This window comes from Fusarium redolens, assembly GCF_020744475.1.
Source record: "Fusarium redolens strain MPI-CAGE-AT-0023 chromosome Unknown BKA55scaffold_1, whole genome shotgun sequence".
In the NCBI taxonomy this organism is placed as follows: domain Eukaryota; kingdom Fungi; phylum Ascomycota; class Sordariomycetes; order Hypocreales; family Nectriaceae; genus Fusarium; species Fusarium redolens.
The window spans coordinates 1,168,934-1,187,414 of record NW_025763664.1 but is presented as its reverse complement, the minus strand read 5'-3'; the positions used below and the strand labels follow the sequence as shown (position 1 = coordinate 1,187,414).

The following is an 18,481-nucleotide window of genomic DNA, read 5'->3' as shown; positions in this document are numbered from 1 at the left end:
GGGACAGCTTAGATGTGAAGATCATTTGCTTGTTCGCAAATCACAGTAAGCCGTGTTGTCCTATTAGAGCCTGTAATTCCTAGATAGGTATCCCGAAGGAGAAACATGTCACGAATTGAGTCTGCGCCATGCAACCCAACGCACGGCACATCCTCTCCAACATCGCGAATCTTGGTAAAGGATGTCCGACCTCGGGTCTGTGTTGTATCCAGCTGATCAACTGATATCAACTGTAATTCAGTATCTGACTAAATCATCGGCAAGATGTTTACAAAGCCCGAGATCCCTGATGCCGACATGATCAACCAGTCTGTCACCAATGTTGCATCAGCCAATTCGACTTCAGGTCACTTGACTATTGAAGCTGTATGATGACGTTGAAACGAAATAACTGATAAAATCTATGCTTTTAATTCCGTACATCCGGAACTAACTCTCCTCCGTTTCTTCCTCTGAGCGCCACAGGAACCATGCGATAACCATGCACAGCTTTAACCCTGCGGCGGTCCATAAGGCTCCCGCAATGCCGACAGAGCTTTGCGCAAACAGCCCGCCGGCTATCACACCGACAAGTAGTAGCGTTGGCGCAGCTGCTCGTTGATTCCTTGACACGTTGTCCAATGCGAAGAGCTCTCTGTCGGAAAATAAGTCGCAATACACACTTGTCAGAACTAGACTGATAAGAGCGTTTTGCTTCAGAGCTCGACTCGCTACAGCTTGTCCGCAGCTCTGGAAGGCCATGAGAGCGATCGGCACCAGTACATTCCATGCCAGGCTATCCGTGTTCGGGCCAGGCGGTCGCAAGGTGACGATCAACGCAGCTGCGCTTGTGAGAAGGGCCTGGATTGTGAAAGAAGCACAGAGAACCCAGCGACGCCTAGGAGAGACAAGCCGATGGAAGCGAGCAAATAGGAAAGAACCGAGGCAGAAAGATGCGATGGAAAGGGCGGATTTGTATAGACGAGGGCCGGGAGTCGATGTCGCGAAACTTGCAAGCCCGAGACCGACATATACAGTGTTTCCTGACTCTTGTTAGCTATCAACGATATTCGTCATTGCTATAAGTTACTAACCTGTCTGCATAGACACGAATGTTCCCCAGACCTGGATGGAGGAGCTGTCGAGAAGTCCAGTCACGACATAACAGGCCAGTAAGACGGCATCTGCCCACGAACAGGAGACATCATGTTGTAAACGCTCCTTCCAAGGCTTCTTCAGAGGTCTAGAGAGTGATGATCCCAATAGTGGTGTTTCCTCGTCTCTCACAACGGTGTTTCGTACACCGCGATCTGCCGCCCTTACCATGACGCTGACTATGGCGAACTTTTCGCCCGACCCTTAGAACAAAGTCTCGAACAGTCAACCAGAGCCAAGTTATAAGAGCGAGAGGCCTAATTGAGTGAAATAACTACGGTAGATGAAGAAGTTAGAGAGGAAGCGAAGTTGAAAGAAAGATTTGGTGCTAAAGACCCCTATGACGCCAGCCGCGCCAAACGATATCCACTCATGGTTTCAAGAAAACCGCCGAGATGATCCCAACTGTCGGTTATAACAGTGGATTTCAACAGCGGATGAGACGCCAAAGATCCATATTAGTCAATTGCCGATATTATTTACGCGAGATGTGAATTTTAGTCGAGTTCTTTCTACTATTTTCATAAGTCGACTTTGCAGCGTCGATAGTTATGAAATACCGTGTAAGACAATGACGGCATCACCGAGAGTCATTGATTAGACCAAAGTTAAAACACATCAACTCGTTTTGGTGAGTGCAATGTGGAAGTTTCCGGGCTTTGGGAGCAAGGTCATTCAATGTTAGATCCGCAAAGTCATACACTTCGAGATAGTCAGAGATAGTCTTTTTTACATCCATGGGCAACAAGTAACGTCTTAAACAACTCTTCTTTTCTCTTCATACTCCAGATTTCGAGCAGCATCGTGCCTTACAAGTACAAGTATTCATGTGAAGTATAAACAAAGCCTCCATAGCGTTTCTTGTATATCAGACACGGGCTGTTAAAGGTAAACTACTATATACAAGAAAGAATCCAACAATCGCCAAGTATACAGGCGATTCCATGTTTTCTGCTCATGCTAATTGAACCAGCCACTAGTATTTAGGGGCCGCAGTAGCAGTAACATAGACAGTCTGAGTGACGGTCTTAGCCACACACTCCTTGGAAAAGGGGGAGCCAGGATGACGAGTGTGAGTGCGGGTTCGAGTGCGAGTGCGGCGGCCAGAAGGCTTGTTACCCTTGGTAGGAGCCTGAGTGGTAACAGGAGAGTTACCAGACGCTTCCTCGTTACAGTCATCTTCACCATCGGCGTAGGTAGGAATAGTCTCAACAGGGGCATCGCTCTCAGTTGGGGCCTGGGTAGCAACGGGGGCATTACCGGACTCTTGACCATCACAGTCGTCCTCACTGTCGGTGGGCTTGGACTCGGTAGGAACGGCCTTGGTAGGAGCTTGGGTGGTAGCAGGTTCGTTGTCCTCGTCGTCACCGTCCGCAGGAGGAGAAGGCTTGATCACGACTGAGGAAGGCTTTTCGGCAGCGGCAGATGAGGTGGCCTTAGTTGGTGCGGAGAGAACATCAGTCACAGAGTCAGGGACCGTAGCGAAAGAGGGACGAGGCGCACCCTTAGGGACGTCAGACTCTACAGAGGAAATCTCAGCACCGGCAGCAGACTCGGCAGTGGAAGGCTTGGCAGCACCGGCATTGGGAGCCTTGGTAGCAACAGGTTGAGCAACAGCAGTAGAAGCCTTGGTAGTAGATCCAGAGCCGGATCCAGAGCCGCTACCGTTGGAGATACAAGCGAAAGAGATCTTCTTGACATCAGCAGCCTGGGTAGGACCACTGAGAGACCAAGCCATGTTGACATAAGGCCAGCAGATACGGCCATCGGACATAGTGACCATGTCACCAGCGACGTAAGTATCCTCAGAGGTGATAGCAGAGCCAAGCTTCTTGCCCTTGCTGTCGACAGCCTGGAACTTGGTGCCGGCAAACTTGCCCTTGCAACCCATAGCCTCGAACTCGCAAACGGGGTTGGAGATCTCCTCCCATGTGACAAGAGCAGTGGATGCATCGAAGGTAGCAACGTGAGCGTTGGAGCAGTCGTTGGCACCATCAGTCACCCAGTTGACTTGGCTGTCACCATCCTTGGCACCAACCTTAGAGGAAGCCTGCTCGCCAACGAGGGTCTTCTTGTCTGAGAACAGAGCAATAGCCACGTTGCGGTTGTTGGTACGGTTCTCAGCGTGTGTGTACCCCTCGCCCATCCAGTCGTTGAGAGTAAGGTCGATGGCACCACGAGAAACCCAGGAGAAGATGTAAGAGTCAGCACCAATGAAGCGAGCGAGAGAGCTGTAAGAACCACTCATTCCACCCATGGGCTCGTTGCTAGCACCGTTGATGACATGCTCGTTGGAGACCTTGACACCGTTGTTGCTCATGCCCTGAGTCTCGGTGTTCAACCAGATAGCACCCTGATCTTCAGAGCAAAGGGATGCGAAAGGGGGCTCATCAGCAGCTTCGAAGGCGATACCGGTGTTGTGGGAGCAGCCCCATGAAGAAGAGGCACCCTGGATCTCCTCGACCTTACCCTCAGGGGTGATGTAACGGATGGCATCTCCAAAGTGACCGGAAGCATCGCCACTGTAGGAAGTGACCACGATGTAGGCGGCATAGTAGCCGGCTTTCTCAGAGAAGACAAGATCACCATTGATGTCAGGGGAAGCAAGAGCGTTTCCTGAGAAGCCAGAGCCACCAAGGAGAGTTCGGAAAGCCTGCTTGCCATTGGTGTACTTGTAGATCACAGGGAGAGGATCCTTAGACTCTCCAGAGACGACCTCGTTGGTCAGGAGAGCGAAACCGTCGTTGTGGGCAACGAGACCACCGGCCTCCTTACCATTCTTGACGGTAACAGGAGTTCCAACAGCAGCAAAGGTCTTGGGGTTAACGCCCTGGATGTGAACACCAGTACCACTGGCGTCGAGGTAGGCCAGGAAGGCAGTCTTTCCGTCAGGAGAGACAGCAAAGGGAGTTCGGCGATGGTGAGGAAGGCCAGTCCAGTAAGCTTCCTTGACGGGGTTGAAAGAGGCACCCAAGGTGAGGGTATCGACGTGGTTCTCGAGCGAGGAGGAGGTGAGTTGGGCAGCAGCCAGCGCCAGGCCGGCAGCGAAAGTGAGAAGACGAGACATTGTGATGTTGGCTTAGATGTCCGGGAATGAATGTATTCGGTTGGAATAGTGCACGAAAAGAACGTATGTAGTGAGAATGGTAATGAATGAATAGAACAAAAGAATGTAGAGACCCCAGGTCAATTATCCAAGCCAGCAGCGAGTGAAGCTATCGTCTCCTTCTTCCATCCAACCTGGAGAGCAGCATCTCTTATAAGCCAAACCCATGTCCTCTTCCCCAGCGCAATGAACCAAGCTAAACATCTTCAAGACGAGCTGAGAGCGGTGGAAAAACTCCAGAACTATTTGCCCGTATGATGACCGCTCATGGATGGTGGAACACCAAACAGGCACTGATTGAGGGGTCATGATCAAGCACAGACTTTGTGTTTCAAACCCCTGGTGAAGAAACTAGTGTCGAGGAAAACTTGCCTAAACTTGCTGAATTTGGGAAGAAAGCTGCTTATGAATCCTTGTCAGGTCTCGTGTCTCATGAGGCTGGTGAAACTTCGGATATGAAAGGGCTTGGTCCTTTGTCTTATCTGATGAAGCCAACACGGTCTTCGGCAGTTGTCAACCTTATGAGAAACAGCTGATTCGAACACTGACAACTGAGGTGATAACATGACTATCGCCTGAGTGAATTGATATCCATTGACCATTACAGCGTTGTGAGGAATCAGGAGAGTTGTATCACAAGAGACAATGCCTGTTGCCAAAAGCTGACATGCTTGAAGGCATTGTTTGAGGACCCTCGGGAAGTCGAAGCTATACGCGGACTTAAGTGTAATCCTTGCTGCTTCGTCCGTTTCTCGGAATTTGCCATGGACGTTGTATCCTTTCCTCGCCTAGCCTTATTTCACATACGGCACAGCTCCAGTATTTCCCATCACCATGGTTTCAGAATTCAAGAAATATGAGAGCAGCCAATAGTGGTGAGATCTGATAAAAACTCCCCGAGAGAAGCAAAAAGATCGTCATGAACAGAGAACAGATGAAGAGAGACATACTGCAGGGGTTATTGGTGACTTATTTCCGGGCGCCTATCACTGACTTCCATTGCATTACATTGCATTCTGTAAGACAGGACAGTTGTCAAAGCTACCTTAGCGCCCGATGTCACATTCTGTTAGTCAAAGACTCAAAAGAGTGTGCAACGGATGCTTCGGACTCGGGCGTTACGCAAGGGGTAGTTAACGGGTAATATTAAACATCCGATGCGAGATGGTTCATGAAGGAATGGAAATTGGCAGATGGATCCATTGATATTTATCATGGGTCGAGAACTGAGGCCGCCAAATATTAATACCCATCGATAGAACTATTTATTGCTAGCGAGGGATCTATTTTAGGACTGCCGAGGTTGAGGATTTCTTTCTAGAACATCATCATTAATCTCTAATGATAGATCCATATATCACAAGCCTCTGCTTTCTTTGATCAGTGAATCAGTGCGTTGATTGTAAGAATATGGGTGTAGATAAAAAGATTTAGGCCTCACGTGCTGTAGTTTCCCCTAAAGCACCCCTGAATGTCGGGCGTCTTCAGATAAAGACTAGACCTAGTTCGGCGACTCGCCTCAAGCCCCCCGCGTTGTTATTGATTCTCTTCTCGTATCGTGCGTGATGAGAAAACGAGGCTGAGCCCATCCATTCCAATCCATCGTTCAATAGGGGCACTTTCGCTATAGAGTCATCAACTACCTTTACTTACACGTTCTTATTCTCGCACTCATTTATTTCTCTCTTTTATTCCTCACAGCCTAAACCCGGCACTTCTTCTTATTTCCTCAATAACGTCATCGCCAGCATCAATTTCTGCCTTGGGCTGGGCATCGGCTCACTTGCATCATCAACATGATGCTCAAATATCTTACCAAACCTACGAGGAAGAACATTTCTGATGCTCTTCTTATTTTGGGTGTGATTGGTAGTGTCATTTCAGTCATTTTGGCGTCCATTGTGTTAATTGCTGGTACCACCATTATTCGTGGTGATCCTGATCATCTTCTATGGAAGCCATTAGCTCTGGTCTCTGTAAGTTCGCCCATAATTACTGCTTTTTCATATTCTTGACAGTTCAAGACTTTGAGATACAAATTCATTTTTCCGGACCTTCCGACTAACAAATCATCAGTTTGAGGGCATAATTCCCAATAATGATACCTCTCGTTTCTTGGTGCAGCTAAACTGGTACGCCAGTTCCTTTGGATGGGAACATCCCACAGCCCCCAAGGGTCTTCCAAAAGTTGGAATCACGTCCTCAGGACTACGATATCACTCAAATATCGTCAATGATCTTAATCAGATCGCCACTGAACTTCGACTACCAGAAGACACCTTCAATTGCCCCAAACCGGGCCCATATGAAGACCCATGTGGCAACATCTTCTTTGAAGCCTGGCGAAGCTACATGGCCAGTGGTGGACTTCCAATCCGTAGCTGGATCGTCTGGGTCAACATCTATGTCGCTCTTGTGTTCAGTATCATGGATATCCTCCGAGAGTGGGTCATTCCCAACAGACCTCACTGGATGAAGTGTCGCTGCATCATAGGCAAGCGATGGTGTCCTCTTCCCAAAGGGAGTAAAGAGGAAATCGAGCAATTCGACGACTACGTATGGGACAAGGTCCGTCTCACCTACTGGGCCATTTCGGCCGCTTACTTCGGCATCGCTGCCAGTCACACATGTCTTAACTCAGTTTTCTTTGTTCGTTACCTGGGATATTTCGAGGAGCGGTTGCCAGATGGTATCAGCATGCACGGAAGACGACGCTTGGCCTCTGAGATCTTACTCTGGGTTGCTTTTGGCATTAAGACCTTTGGAGCGTTGTGCATGGCTGTGAGGTGGAAGTTGAGCAGAAGGCCAAAGGGCTGGATGGACGGACAGAGTCTTGGTCGCCTTGAGAGGTCCAAGCCAAATGGTACAGATGGAGGAAAATACACAGATTAGAGCGTCGATGATATGAAGCGGGAATGTACTATACTTGATAATTGGCGATGATAGATTGCTCCGGTAAGAGCGTTTGGTTTTCTGAATTTGATGTTTGAAGCTCAACATCTTGACTCAAATGACAACACCCGCATTTGTCATATGAAATGCACCCGGCAGATAATAAGGTCCACTGAAATACCTTAGCAATGGTTGGATAATTCGCATAAACATACAACTGCCGTTAGGTGCTGCTTTAGCTTGGACTATCTTGAGGCGGGGAAGTTGATTGATTGTTGATTCACTGACTTGCGGGACCGGGAGAGAGCCGGTTCACTTGGCCGGCCGGCTCATATAAATGAAGACCGAGTGAATAACTGACAGTCTGTCAGACATGGCAGTCCTCTAACTCACATAATCAAGTCATCGACTTCATTGTGACTACTCATCAAGCACAAACCAACATAATGCTCTCATCAAAGTCTTTCCGTACAGCGCCCTTGCAGCGAGTCATCTCGAGGCAACCCGCTCTGTCATTCGGCAGCTCAGCCTCTAGATTCCGTATTATCCTCCCCTCGCAGAAACTCACAACCAACCCTTATTCAAAAGTCCAGCCTTGTCTTCGATCGGCATCCTTCGCAACAAGCACCGAAGCTTCGGCTCCAACGCCCGAGGAGCCAGTCAACCAGAACTTTGCAGCCGTTGCAACAGGCGGTATCCCATATCCCGGAATTCCCAAGATCGAGGACCCATATCAAAAGCGACAATGGCAATTGGAGCACATGGCCGGTGCCTTTCGCGTGTTTGCCCGTATGGGATTCACTGAGGGTGCTGCGGGACATATCAGTGTGAGAGATCCTGTTGATCCTAATACCTTTTGGATTAACCCGTGAGTCCTATTTTACTCTTGGGTGGGTTTAATGTTAACAAGATCAGTATGGGTGTTCACTTCGGAATGCTTGAGGCAGGCCATATGGTTCACATCAACGAAGACGGTCAAGTTATCGGCGGTAACCGAGTCGCCGTTAACGCAGCTGGTTTTACAATCCACGCCGCTATTCATAAAGCCAGACCAGATGTAGACGCTGCATGCCACGCTCACTCCAAGTATGGAAAGGCATGGTCGACATTTGGAAAGCCCCTCGAGATGATCAGTCAAGATGCTTGCATCTTCTACAACGACCACAGCGTGTACTCCAATTTTGGAGGTGTTGTCTTTGAGGACGATGAAGGTGCTCGTATTGCCAAAGCACTCGGTCCGAAGAATCGATCGGTCATTCTGCAGAACCATGGGTTGTTGACGGCGGGTAAAACAGTTGATGAAGCGGCGTACTTGTTCTCGCTTATGGAGAGGACGTGTGAGATACAGCTCTTGGTGGAAAGTACTGGACTGCCGAGGCAGATTATTGGTGATGAAGAGGCTGAGTACACTTATCGATACAATGCTGACCCTGTGAGTTGTCTTTCTATGGATGGAATCACGAACATTTGACTAACATGGTGAATAGGAGGCGTTGTATACTGAGTTCCAGCCTGATTTCGAATACGAGGTTTGGAAGTCTAATGGTAAGCTAAAATCGGGTGTTAACTAAGATGGGATACCCAGGTGATGGTGCTTTAAAATGAGAAGCGTTAGCATGAATGGTCATTTCAGAATCCCTAGTCTTCAAGCTCGTAAAACGCGATTGTTATGTGGTTCTCGTTGGGTTATTCGACCCTATGGCCAGCCTTCTTTACGTTAAAAATGCCCCTTTTCAGTTCTCCCGAGCATCCATCGCATCCTACAGCAACGTCTTTCTCCACCACTTCTCTTCCTCCTCAAGCCACAGCCTCACGTTCTTCGGCTGTCCAAATCCGTGACCTTCTTCGGGTACAACGATAAGCTCAACCTCGCCCCCTGCCGTCCTAATAGCATTGGCCATCTCCTGTGCCTGATCCAGCGGCGTGATCTTGTCGCTACCTCCGTGCAAGAGCAACAATGGGGCTGTGATCTTATGAGCTTCGAATAAGGGGCTTCTCTCACGGCAGATTCTGTCCTTTTCGCTCTTGTCTACCCCTTTCTGCAACACTAGGTGATCCGTGTAGTCTGATTCCAGTTTGTGGGTTGAATCATCCAAGCGTTTGATGTCGCTTACACCGGAGAGGCACACACCGCCAGCGAATGTACTCGGGTGACGGGTTAAGCTTCGAAGGGTGTTGTATCCTCCTGCGCTTACACCAGTGATTCCTACTCCACCGGACTTCACCACTCCCTTGGACGTCAAATTATCTGCGAATTCAGCGGCATCGTCTGAGTCCACTAAGCCCCAGTTTCCCCAGAGAGCTTCACGATATTCACGCCCATGAGCGCATGAGCCTTTGTAGTTGAAAGCAAGAACTGCATATCCTCTCGAAGTGAAATATTGTGTTCTTGGGTCAAGACCAGGACCGGTGTAAGATGTTGGCCCTCCATGACTTGTCATGATCAGAGAAGGTAGATCTCCTTCCGGAGCCTGGAAGTCAGGATTGTGCGGGAGCCATAGGAATCCATACAACTCTCTTTCAGGTTTGCCCTTTGAGCGAATTGTCTTCAAGATAGGCTTAGAGCAGTATTCTCTAGGAAGTCCATCGTCTGTAGACCCTCGTACTTGTGTGATCTGGCTTGAGCCCTCGATATCAATTCGATACAGTGCTTTAGCATTAGTCTCTCCAGACCCAACAATGAGAACTGAAGTATCACTCAGACGAGCGACCGCATCCAGCTGAACTTCGGCAAGTCGTCGGGAGTCTCCAATGTCCTTCCAAGAGCCCGAATCTAAGTCGATGAGAATCACTCTGGATCTTCCAAGAATAAACGGAGAGGCAACGAGATGTCGATCAGACAAGGGTGCATAAGTGTGGCTAAGATCATTCAGAAACGGTTTCGAAACGACTTCAGAGCTCTTACCTTCCCTGGAACCATCGAAGTCCTCCAAACTCCGCATTGACGATGCCATTGACTTTGATCTCAACATGCTCATCGCTCTCAGGGAGTATTCGGAACAAGCGACGGTATTCTCCGACCTCCTTACCAAAGAATAGAGATCCATCGGGGCCCCATCTAGGCTCTGCAACACCCTCACGATCCTTTCCCGCAATAAGACGAATATCTGAGATAGAGCCATCGTTCCATGTTGCAGTATACAGCCTCGCAGAATCAAAGGGCAGCTCAGGGTGATTCCACTCCAGCCACGTAAGTTTTGAACCATCCGGGCTGAAAGATGGTTCGTAGTAGAAGTCAGCAGTATCAAGTATTCGCTTCACCTGTGCTGTTTCAGTGTTAATTGCCACAATGTAGTTGCGAACTCCATCAGGAGTGTCATGTTCATGGTCTTCCTGGTTCGCCAGAACCCAAGGCGACGTCAAATTTGCTTCAAAGTTTGAGTATCTCAGGTTTGGATGACCCGTCAGTTTGGAAATTTCCTTGTCGTCTGGGTTTAGGATATGAACTGTATCGCCCTTGTTGGAGAAGATGATACGATCATCCGGGAGAACGGCGTATGTTGAACCGCCATACTCATACACGCTATTCTTGGCACTGTATTCAGATGCAAGAATATCTTTGATGCTGTCTTTGAGGATCTCGACAATCGTAGTACTTCCGTCTTCACGACTTTCCGTGTAGAAAGCTCTGCCAGATTTGGGCTGCATATGTCAACGGCTGCTCAGATCATCAAGTGTCAGAAAGCTTACATTGGCTCTAGGTGAGGCAAGTCTTCTAGTCTTAGATACAATAGAGTCTACTGATATTGGTGATTCCCAGTCCCCATATTGGGCAGTCTTCTTGGTGGTGGTGGACATGATGGTTGTTGAAGTTCAAGTTTGGTTGCAAAATGCGGGGTGAGAGACAAGTGTAAGATGCATCTGCAGCAGTCTCAGCCCAACCAGGTATCTACCTTATCTTCATAAAGAAATTTTGTTATAAATAAATAGCTCATTTAATCATTTAATGAGACACATAATAGCTCATTCAGTCATTTAATGAGACACATAATACGGTGATTGGGAAGTCGCTGAGAGACAGCGCGATTATGCGTCATAATCAGTCTGAAGGTGAGAAGCATCGCACACCACCCACCTTGATGAACAGCACCAAATATGTCATGTAACACCTTATACCAGCAGGTTCTAATGCACTTTGATTCATTATCTGATAGGTAGAGGTAGATTGCTTTTAGAATATGTATTGCTTGTACTCAGGTCGCCGCTCATGTAAGCATATCCAACTCATTACCACAAGTGCGATTTCTCACCATCAGTTCCGAAACCATATAAAACAGCACCGTTAATGAGATGATTTTGAGATGGCCCTCAAGATCTAGACAGACTTTTTATTGTTATATAAGGACCCCTGACATGAATGAGACCGTAAAAGAAATTATTGCAGTATCTTGATAAGAACATTAACCATTCACACCCACCCACGCTGGGCAATGTCACCAGGAGACATATCTGCGAGAGGGAGTTCATTTCGTATGGAGCCATTTCATGTATTATTCTATTACATCATTCCAAGGCGCTCATATTGAGCTCATAAATACGTCCGACAACATGTATTACACCGCTTCTAATAAGCATCATGATTCATAAACTTACACTCGAGAATAACATGAGATAACATAAAAGCAACACCCCAAACTCCTTGATGCAACAGCAATTCGACAATCATGAGATACCACACCTCCTGGTAACATAGTTCTCTATCATACACCCTCACAGCTCACCACGTCGTTACAGCAAACTTTCCGTGGCGTCCCTGACAGCCGGCCGCCAGGAACAGCATGCAGGTACGCTTCGATCCCGATCAACAATGGTCGACGATTCCATCGAAAAGAAGTTTGCATGTACGTCATTAGCCCACGTGGTAGAATAGATCACTCTTCAAAAAGTCTGTGCCTCGTGATGGTTGCGCCGTCGCATGTCAACACCAAAGCCACATGACCCACGTGTTGTGATACGGGTAAAACGGTCACGTCAAATGCTGCAGGTACATCAGGCGCAGGAACGTACTCACTTGGATGTTCTAAAAGCAGGGCATTTTCACTTGAAAATGACCACCAGAGCCTCTTTATCAAGGCAATGTATAAGAGTGACCATGTCGCGAGCGACTGTGGAGAGAAGTGATTAAGAAAGGATTAAAGTCATCAGATACAAGTATCTATCGCTTGCGTCAAATATATACAAAGCACCCTGCCTCCCCGAACGCTAATCAAGCCGTTTCCTAAACGTCGGCCTTTTCCTTTGCTCATGCATCGGTTTCTGAATCTTGCTCAGGGACTCCTCAGGACTTCGGCGGATGTCCTTCAGACTTGAGCCTTCTCGGCGGTAGGGGTGGTGGCTTCGTGGCGAGGGGGAAGGTGAACGACGAGGAGAAGGTATTCTCCATGCCGCAACGGACTTGTACTCAATGTAGCAGGGCGCGATAGACTCCTGTCGGGGAGTTGGGGTGTCATCGAAATTTGGGGTATCGTCATAGAAATCGCAACCGTCGCTAGCATCTTCAGGAAATTGAGTAGTAGGAAAATCGTCCTCCTCCTCTAGATCATCCTCATACTTGTCATTAGATTGTTCCCCATCATCCATTACGTCCAGTGACGACTGGCTCTCTGCGCAATCAGAATCCGAGGCGACAGCAAAGTCACCGTCATCGAACTGCGAGGTCTCATCTTCGTCGTGAACGAGTGATCTGGTCAAGTCAGAGATAGCAGGTGCTGTCTCGGAACCAGAAAACGACATGGAACGTGAAGGGGGGGTGGAGTATTCGTGCGGCTTCATGGAAGTAGGAGAGGAAACAGAAGACTCATCGCCGTGCGCTGCCTCGGAATGGGGGGGCGAGGGGGGCGCTTGAACGACAGACGATGATCGAATGTCCGTATGAATCGAGAGGGGGCCCTTTGTCAAGATAGGTTCATCGTCAAAGAAACTTGAGGCATCATCGACGCTGCTGGCCGTGGTGCTCTCAGTCTTGACGCTGTTGGTCTCAGAGAAGGAGGACAAGGAAGCAATAGAAATAGCATCATGATCACGATCGTTGTGATCAAGATATTGTTCGGGTAGGTAGCTTGCAAAATAACGGACGATCGAGTCGAAAGACTTGGTCCGGAAGAGTTGAAGGGCGTACTGCCAATGTTCAGAATCCATCAACTTGGGGTTGGCGATGATCTCAACAGCGAGAGATTCGAGAGACTCATGGAGTTCGTGAATCCGCTGTTGTTTTCGCTCATCCAGCAAGCGGTGGAAATCGTCGATGGTATCGGCATCGCGGGAAATTTCGTAAACGTCGTGATGAAAGGCTTCGGGGTCTTGGAGGTTAAAGGTAAAGGTGTTGTATTTTTCGTGGAGTGTATGAAAGAGGTCATCCCTCTTCATGCCGAATTTCCAGGCCGGCCATGACCAGCCCGGATCGTCCATGTCGAGGTCACAGTCGGTAGAAGTAGATAAATTATAGTGGTGGAATGGTTGTGGTATAGAAGAGAGTGTCCAGTTAGAGTGTCCAGGTATCCGTGGGTCGAGAGCTCGTGGGAGCTGCAGAATCTATTTCATAGCCATGGCGTCAAAATCCTCAAAGGTGCTCAGAAGTCAAAAATGAAGACTACTCTGAACTGAAGTGAAAGAAGCGTGTTGTTGGACTCTTCTGGGACTCTGGGCGGTTTGGTTTTTGGTTATGGGTGATGATCGTGGGTGTTTTGGAGGCGGGCGTGACGAGAAACAGAATTCGGCAGGTTCTTGGGGGCAAGAGCCATACCCATATCTCAGGGTGCGCTTGGCCCCCAGCAACCCAAAGCCCATGAGTACAGCCTGAGATGCCTGAGGCAAACACAGCTAAGGGCTACGATTGGTTGTCATCCCTTCGAAGACGGAGACACGAGACGCGCCTGCATAATTAGCGTCCAATGATGATCTTTTCTCGACGGTAAGTGGAGCCACCTCATGCAATCTCTTGAACTAGGCAAAACTAGTTGCATGGTGGCGTCCATTGGGGGCCATTTGCAGCCCACCCTTTGATGCTTCTTTCGTGCAATTGCGGCAGATTTTGTTTGGGCAGTTCCGACGCCGGCCGCTTCCAATCGATTCCATCATTGAGAATTCACACAAACACAAAACACCAGGCACAAGAATGTTCATGAGATTACAATGTTACCTACAAACTCACAAACCCTTTTACAATTTTACAGTGTAGTTTTTCACTAATGACTGGCATTGATGACTGTCGAGCTATTGGCCACGTAAACTCTCCTCGACTAAGCTAAGCCATGTCACGAGGACTGTCATCAGAGGCAACTTCCATTTTAGTCTCAAATCATGATCACTCACCGAAACTCATTATGAGACAACAACTGACCTCTGCAAAAATGTCTTTGGTGCCTAATATCGTGACAGACTCACGTTGTCTCGTAAAGTCTATCGTCTGCTTTATATAGCTTGCTTCTCCCCAAATCTCGATGATTATTCTGTCATGCTGAAATTGGTCTCCTTTATATCAGCTTCAGTGTCGTCATAGTAAGATCCGCTGAGCCAGGTAAGATGCCAGATGGTTCTATGTTCGCCTTTTGGTTGGCAGCGTGCAGCCAAAGGGCTCATCGACAATTAATTCGAGTGAATTATCCATCATCCTTCTTGTCATCTGTACGAACTATTGGGTCTCATAATGACCAGAGATCTGTGAGGACATCTCCTAGTTATGGATAATATCATCTGGCCGTCGGGGTAATTATCTCCATTTCCCAGGAAATCAAATCTTAGGTGAGATGACTTTGCACAGCCACAAAGCGTTGCGTTGTGGCACACAGTGTGGCAGTGGATTGTGTCCTCAACCATCAAGTCAAGTCTGCCTTGTCAAGCCCAGCCCTACCCGTTATTAATCCAGTCCTACACTCCACACTCCAAAAGCTCCCTCCCAAGCCAACAAGCGTAAGCGCAGAATAGGACGGTCAGGACAGTGCCAGTGCTCAGTGGCATTCGCTTCGTACCGTCTCGTCCCGCCCGCTCCCGCTTCTTTCTATCCTTTCTTGAGTAGAATAATTCCTCGTTCTCCGTTTTTGGATCATCCCCTCAGCCCTCAGGCAGCGAATAACTAAATCGCTGTATGACTCGACCCCGATTCAGTCTTGTTCCTCGTGGAGTCTGAGACGAGACTATACGCTATCAGCAGGCCTGTCTTGAACCTGTCCTGACCTGGGCTGAAAGCTGTCTTTTCAACCCTCCCAGAAGAACACACCCATCGTGTCCTGTCCTTCTGATATGCCCTGTCCATCCTCTTAAAACAGGGCTCGTAGAGGGCCAAATCTACTACTAATCTTGGCTTTTGTTTCTGTTCCTGCATCTCCTCCATTACATTACCGTCCCATCCATACAAGCTAAGGTGTTATTGCTGCATCTAATAATACCTAGCCACAACCCACTTCCCCAGCTCCTATTAAACCCTTCCACTCCCACTCTCTCCCCGTCTCGGTTCGCCTTGTGTCGTACTGTACATTCTTGGAGTGCATCGCCTCACAAGCGCAGCACAGAGTAACCTGCCTGGAATCATTTACAGTCAGCCCCTCATATTACTCATACATTCATATTCATTCACACTACATTACACTTTTCAGCCTGGCGCAACATCAATCGTATCTCGCTACGCAACGCAACACCGCACGGATTGCTTTTCTACGTAGCAATCACACAAACTCTATCAATTATTATAGATATTTTGTTCAGCCTGCCATCCATTCGTTTGCGTTTGGTTGGTTAGCATCTGAGGTAAACTCTCGCCTGGTTCTGCCTGGTCCACCCACCGCTTTACGGCTTGGTTGCTTACCAACTTCACGTACGAAGCAGAGATAGCCAAACTTATGGCAGAACCTAGGCTCGGGCTCTCTGAGGTTGTCTCAGAAGAGCGCACCGAGCCATTTTCTCAGTCCGAAATTGATGCCCGCTTCAAGGGGATTGGTGTTGAAGAACCAGTCCCTACTACTAGCTCTTCGCTTGTTTCGTTAGACGAGCTCCACGTCGAGGATCACCACCACAGACAAGGCATCCGCATTCTATTTCGTCCCCTAGCCAACTTCCCCAAGTCGCGGTCTGTGAGCCCTGGTAGTGAAAGTTTACAGTGGCTCGCTCTCCGTGCTGAAGTTGCTTCACCAGAGCAGCCTGAGCACAAAGTTCTCGCTGTGACTCAGACCTCCAAGGATATCAAATTCACCGTCCGTATCCCCGGTGAGACTCAAGATGACTACCCAAGGCCCCCTTTGTGGTGCGAGCTATACTACGATCCCGCTAGTGACAAAGTCATCTTCTTGAACCGGTCAGACCTACCAATTTCTCTGTCAGGAGTGTCGCCGACGCCGCCGTCGAGCCCTTACAGTCCTTCGCATGTCGTCAACCCCGGGTCAGCTAAGGCTTTGAGGCCTGGAACATGGCGCATTACGCTTCGAGACATGGAAGTCCTCGACTTCCGAGTCCTTGAAAAGCGCCCGGTGACACTGTATCAACCACTGCAACAGACTATTATCGAGGATGTTCCCTCAGAGTCAAGCACCCCCACCGTGAACTCGAGCGGCAAGCGGGCCCTTTCTCCGGAGTATGACGAGAAGAGAGTGAAACGTCGTGTCTCAGACCCGAACACACCCGGTGATGACGGTGTTGTTATGTTCCTCAGGCCTTCCGCGGATCCCTTGGTATTCTCTCTTCCAAATGGTCGCGAGGGCAAGGAGCTCTCCTCGGTGAATGGCCACCCTTTGCTGGACGCCGAAAAGGGTGAAACTGTTGCAATCTCAGGTGTCTGTGAAGTCGACGAATATGAACTTACAAAGCGAGAACCAATTGCTTCAACTTCCTTGTCTGCCGTGTACACAGCATCACACTCCCACGTACCAAACAACATCGTTACTGTCAAGGTACTCAAGACGCGCGTTGCTAACCCCAATGACAAGGCGCTCGTCCACGAGCGGACTGTCATCCGTCAAGCTGACATGTGGCTTCGTGAGTGCAGGGGTCAGGAAGACCTGCAGCATAAGTCAATTGTTCGCTACTATGGTGGTGATGCCCGTTTCCTTTCCCTGTATATGGAGCACATCGATGCAAAAGATTTGACTTCCATGCCTCGATGGAGGAACAATGCCAACGACGAGTTCATTGGCGACAGAAACGACGCGGCCAGGATCTTGGGAGACATCGCCGGCGCCCTCAACTACATCCACGGTCGCAAGCTGGTGCACAACGATATTAAGCCCGCCAACATTCTCTACTCGCCAGAGAGAGGTGCGGTCCTTTGTGATTTTGGCCTTTCTACACCGGCCACTGCTACTAATTCGCCGACCGTTGGCGGAACACCGTACTACGTTCCTCCGGAATTCATTGGGCGAAAACAGCGCGGACCTGCTTCTGACGTCTGGGCTCTCGGTGTCACTATGCTCTACGTGTTGCGCAAAATCACATACCCTGACTCTCGTGCTCATCGACGACACCCGCGACCCCTTTATTGGCTGATCGCTGGGGTGAACAGTCCCAACATGCCGCACAAGCAGTATGGAAATGGTCAGCCCGCCATGAAGCAGATGCGAGATTGGCTTGCCGAGATCTTCGATGCGAGAAAGAGTCTAAATCCCAAGGACCGACTCGAGCGGATCGTTATGGAGATGCTATACCCTAACCCCAACCAGCGTATCACTATGGCCAAAGTGGTACAAGAATTGGCTGTCGAACAGGTTGCTGCCCCTGTGGAATGAAGTCCGTGTAAGGAGTCCCAACTGTCATCAACCATATGTGAGAGGATCTCACAAGAATAATCAATTAGTCATTACCTGTCTTTTGTTTTCTGATTTCAGGACTGGAGTTTGGTGTTTTAGCGTTACATGCTGAATTTATATGAGTGGGATGGTGAGTAAACAAGCAACGCCCCTGATTTGACCAAGCTAACAACCCAGATTGGATATACCCTGTTATTATTCCTTACGTTTTACTGCAATTTTCGTTTCCATATACTATACCAATTACATGCTCTTTTTCATTTTCTTTAATCATGCAAGTAATCAAATAGGGGTCTGGAAGCATCTCTGGAGTCCCAATGGATCTCAACAATAAAAGGCTCCTAGTAGCCAGCCTGTGACTTCATTAACCAAAATTATATGTGATTTGGCTGCGTCAGTCGCTGCCTAAACCTAGCTGTATACATATCAGCTTCGGTCTGTATATGTATAGCTAGATTCAGACCGTAATTGTCGATTTTCACTGTTGAAGTTGCAGGTTGGCACGTCAATGGCATATTTGTTCCACATGTATAAAATCATTAGTTTTGAAAGGCCGTACATGTTCTATCATGACTACTGATTACACCTTAAAATACCCGTGTCTCATCATAAGGTCATC

General features: G+C 48.5%; 7 protein-coding genes across 7 annotated transcripts; 3 read left to right on the top strand and 4 right to left on the bottom strand.

Annotated features, from left to right (window-relative positions):
• Positions 1-429: 429 nt before the first annotated feature.
• BKA55DRAFT_682447 (uncharacterized protein) lies at positions 430-1,305 on the bottom strand (the record flags this gene model as incomplete). The annotated part of the gene is made up of 2 exons (XM_046198345.1): positions 430-1,022; positions 1,074-1,305. 2 exons carry the CDS (start codon positions 1,303-1,305, stop codon positions 430-432), a joined length of 825 nt encoding a protein of 274 aa, XP_046056125.1.
• Positions 1,306-2,110: 805 nt separating this feature from the next.
• BKA55DRAFT_588103 (uncharacterized protein) lies at positions 2,111-4,201 on the bottom strand (the record flags this gene model as incomplete). Its single annotated transcript, XM_046194750.1, has 1 exon — positions 2,111-4,201. The coding sequence occupies one exon, from the start codon at positions 4,199-4,201 to the stop codon at positions 2,111-2,113; it is 2,091 nt and encodes a 696-aa protein (XP_046056124.1).
• Positions 4,202-6,036: 1,835 nt separating this feature from the next.
• BKA55DRAFT_682445 (uncharacterized protein) lies at positions 6,037-7,132 on the top strand (the record flags this gene model as incomplete). The annotated part of the gene is made up of 2 exons (XM_046198344.1): positions 6,037-6,216; positions 6,317-7,132. The coding sequence occupies 2 exons, from the start codon at positions 6,037-6,039 to the stop codon at positions 7,130-7,132; spliced, it is 996 nt and encodes a 331-aa protein (XP_046056123.1).
• Positions 7,133-7,496: 364 nt separating this feature from the next.
• Positions 7,497-8,798, top strand: BKA55DRAFT_6567 (class II aldolase/adducin N-terminal). The gene is made up of 3 exons (XM_046197463.1): positions 7,497-8,000; positions 8,048-8,564; positions 8,620-8,798. Exons 1-3 carry the CDS (start codon positions 7,579-7,581, stop codon positions 8,701-8,703), a joined length of 1,023 nt encoding a protein of 340 aa, XP_046056122.1. The 5' UTR covers positions 7,497-7,578; the 3' UTR covers positions 8,704-8,798.
• Positions 8,799-8,892: 94 nt separating this feature from the next.
• Positions 8,893-10,930, bottom strand: BKA55DRAFT_532007 (Alpha/Beta hydrolase protein; the record flags this gene model as incomplete). The annotated part of the gene is made up of 3 exons (XM_046189280.1): positions 8,893-9,991; positions 10,038-10,774; positions 10,823-10,930. The coding sequence occupies 3 exons, from the start codon at positions 10,928-10,930 to the stop codon at positions 8,893-8,895; spliced, it is 1,944 nt and encodes a 647-aa protein (XP_046056121.1).
• A 1,404-nt stretch (positions 10,931-12,334) lies between these two features.
• BKA55DRAFT_588100 (uncharacterized protein) lies at positions 12,335-13,540 on the bottom strand (the record flags this gene model as incomplete). Its single annotated transcript, XM_046194749.1, has 1 exon — positions 12,335-13,540. One exon carries the CDS (start codon positions 13,538-13,540, stop codon positions 12,335-12,337), a length of 1,206 nt encoding a protein of 401 aa, XP_046056120.1.
• Positions 13,541-15,966: 2,426 nt separating this feature from the next.
• On the top strand, positions 15,967-17,841 carry BKA55DRAFT_682441 (kinase-like domain-containing protein; the record flags this gene model as incomplete). Its single annotated transcript, XM_046198343.1, has 1 exon — positions 15,967-17,841. One exon carries the CDS (start codon positions 15,967-15,969, stop codon positions 17,839-17,841), a length of 1,875 nt encoding a protein of 624 aa, XP_046056119.1.
• Between the last annotated feature and the right edge of the window lie 640 nt (positions 17,842-18,481).

Bases quoted from the DNA above. Each gene is read 5' to 3' on its own strand.
- BKA55DRAFT_6567 (XM_046197463.1), top strand. From the start codon at position 7,579: ATGCTCTCATCAAAGTCTTTCCGTACAGCGCCCTTGCAGCGAGTCATC. The intron at 8,001-8,047 runs GTGAGTCCTATT...TAACAAGATCAG, and splicing joins AATACCTTTTGGATTAACCC to TATGGGTGTTCACTTCGGAA. The intron at 8,565-8,619 runs GTGAGTTGTCTT...CATGGTGAATAG, and splicing joins ATCGATACAATGCTGACCCT to GAGGCGTTGTATACTGAGTT.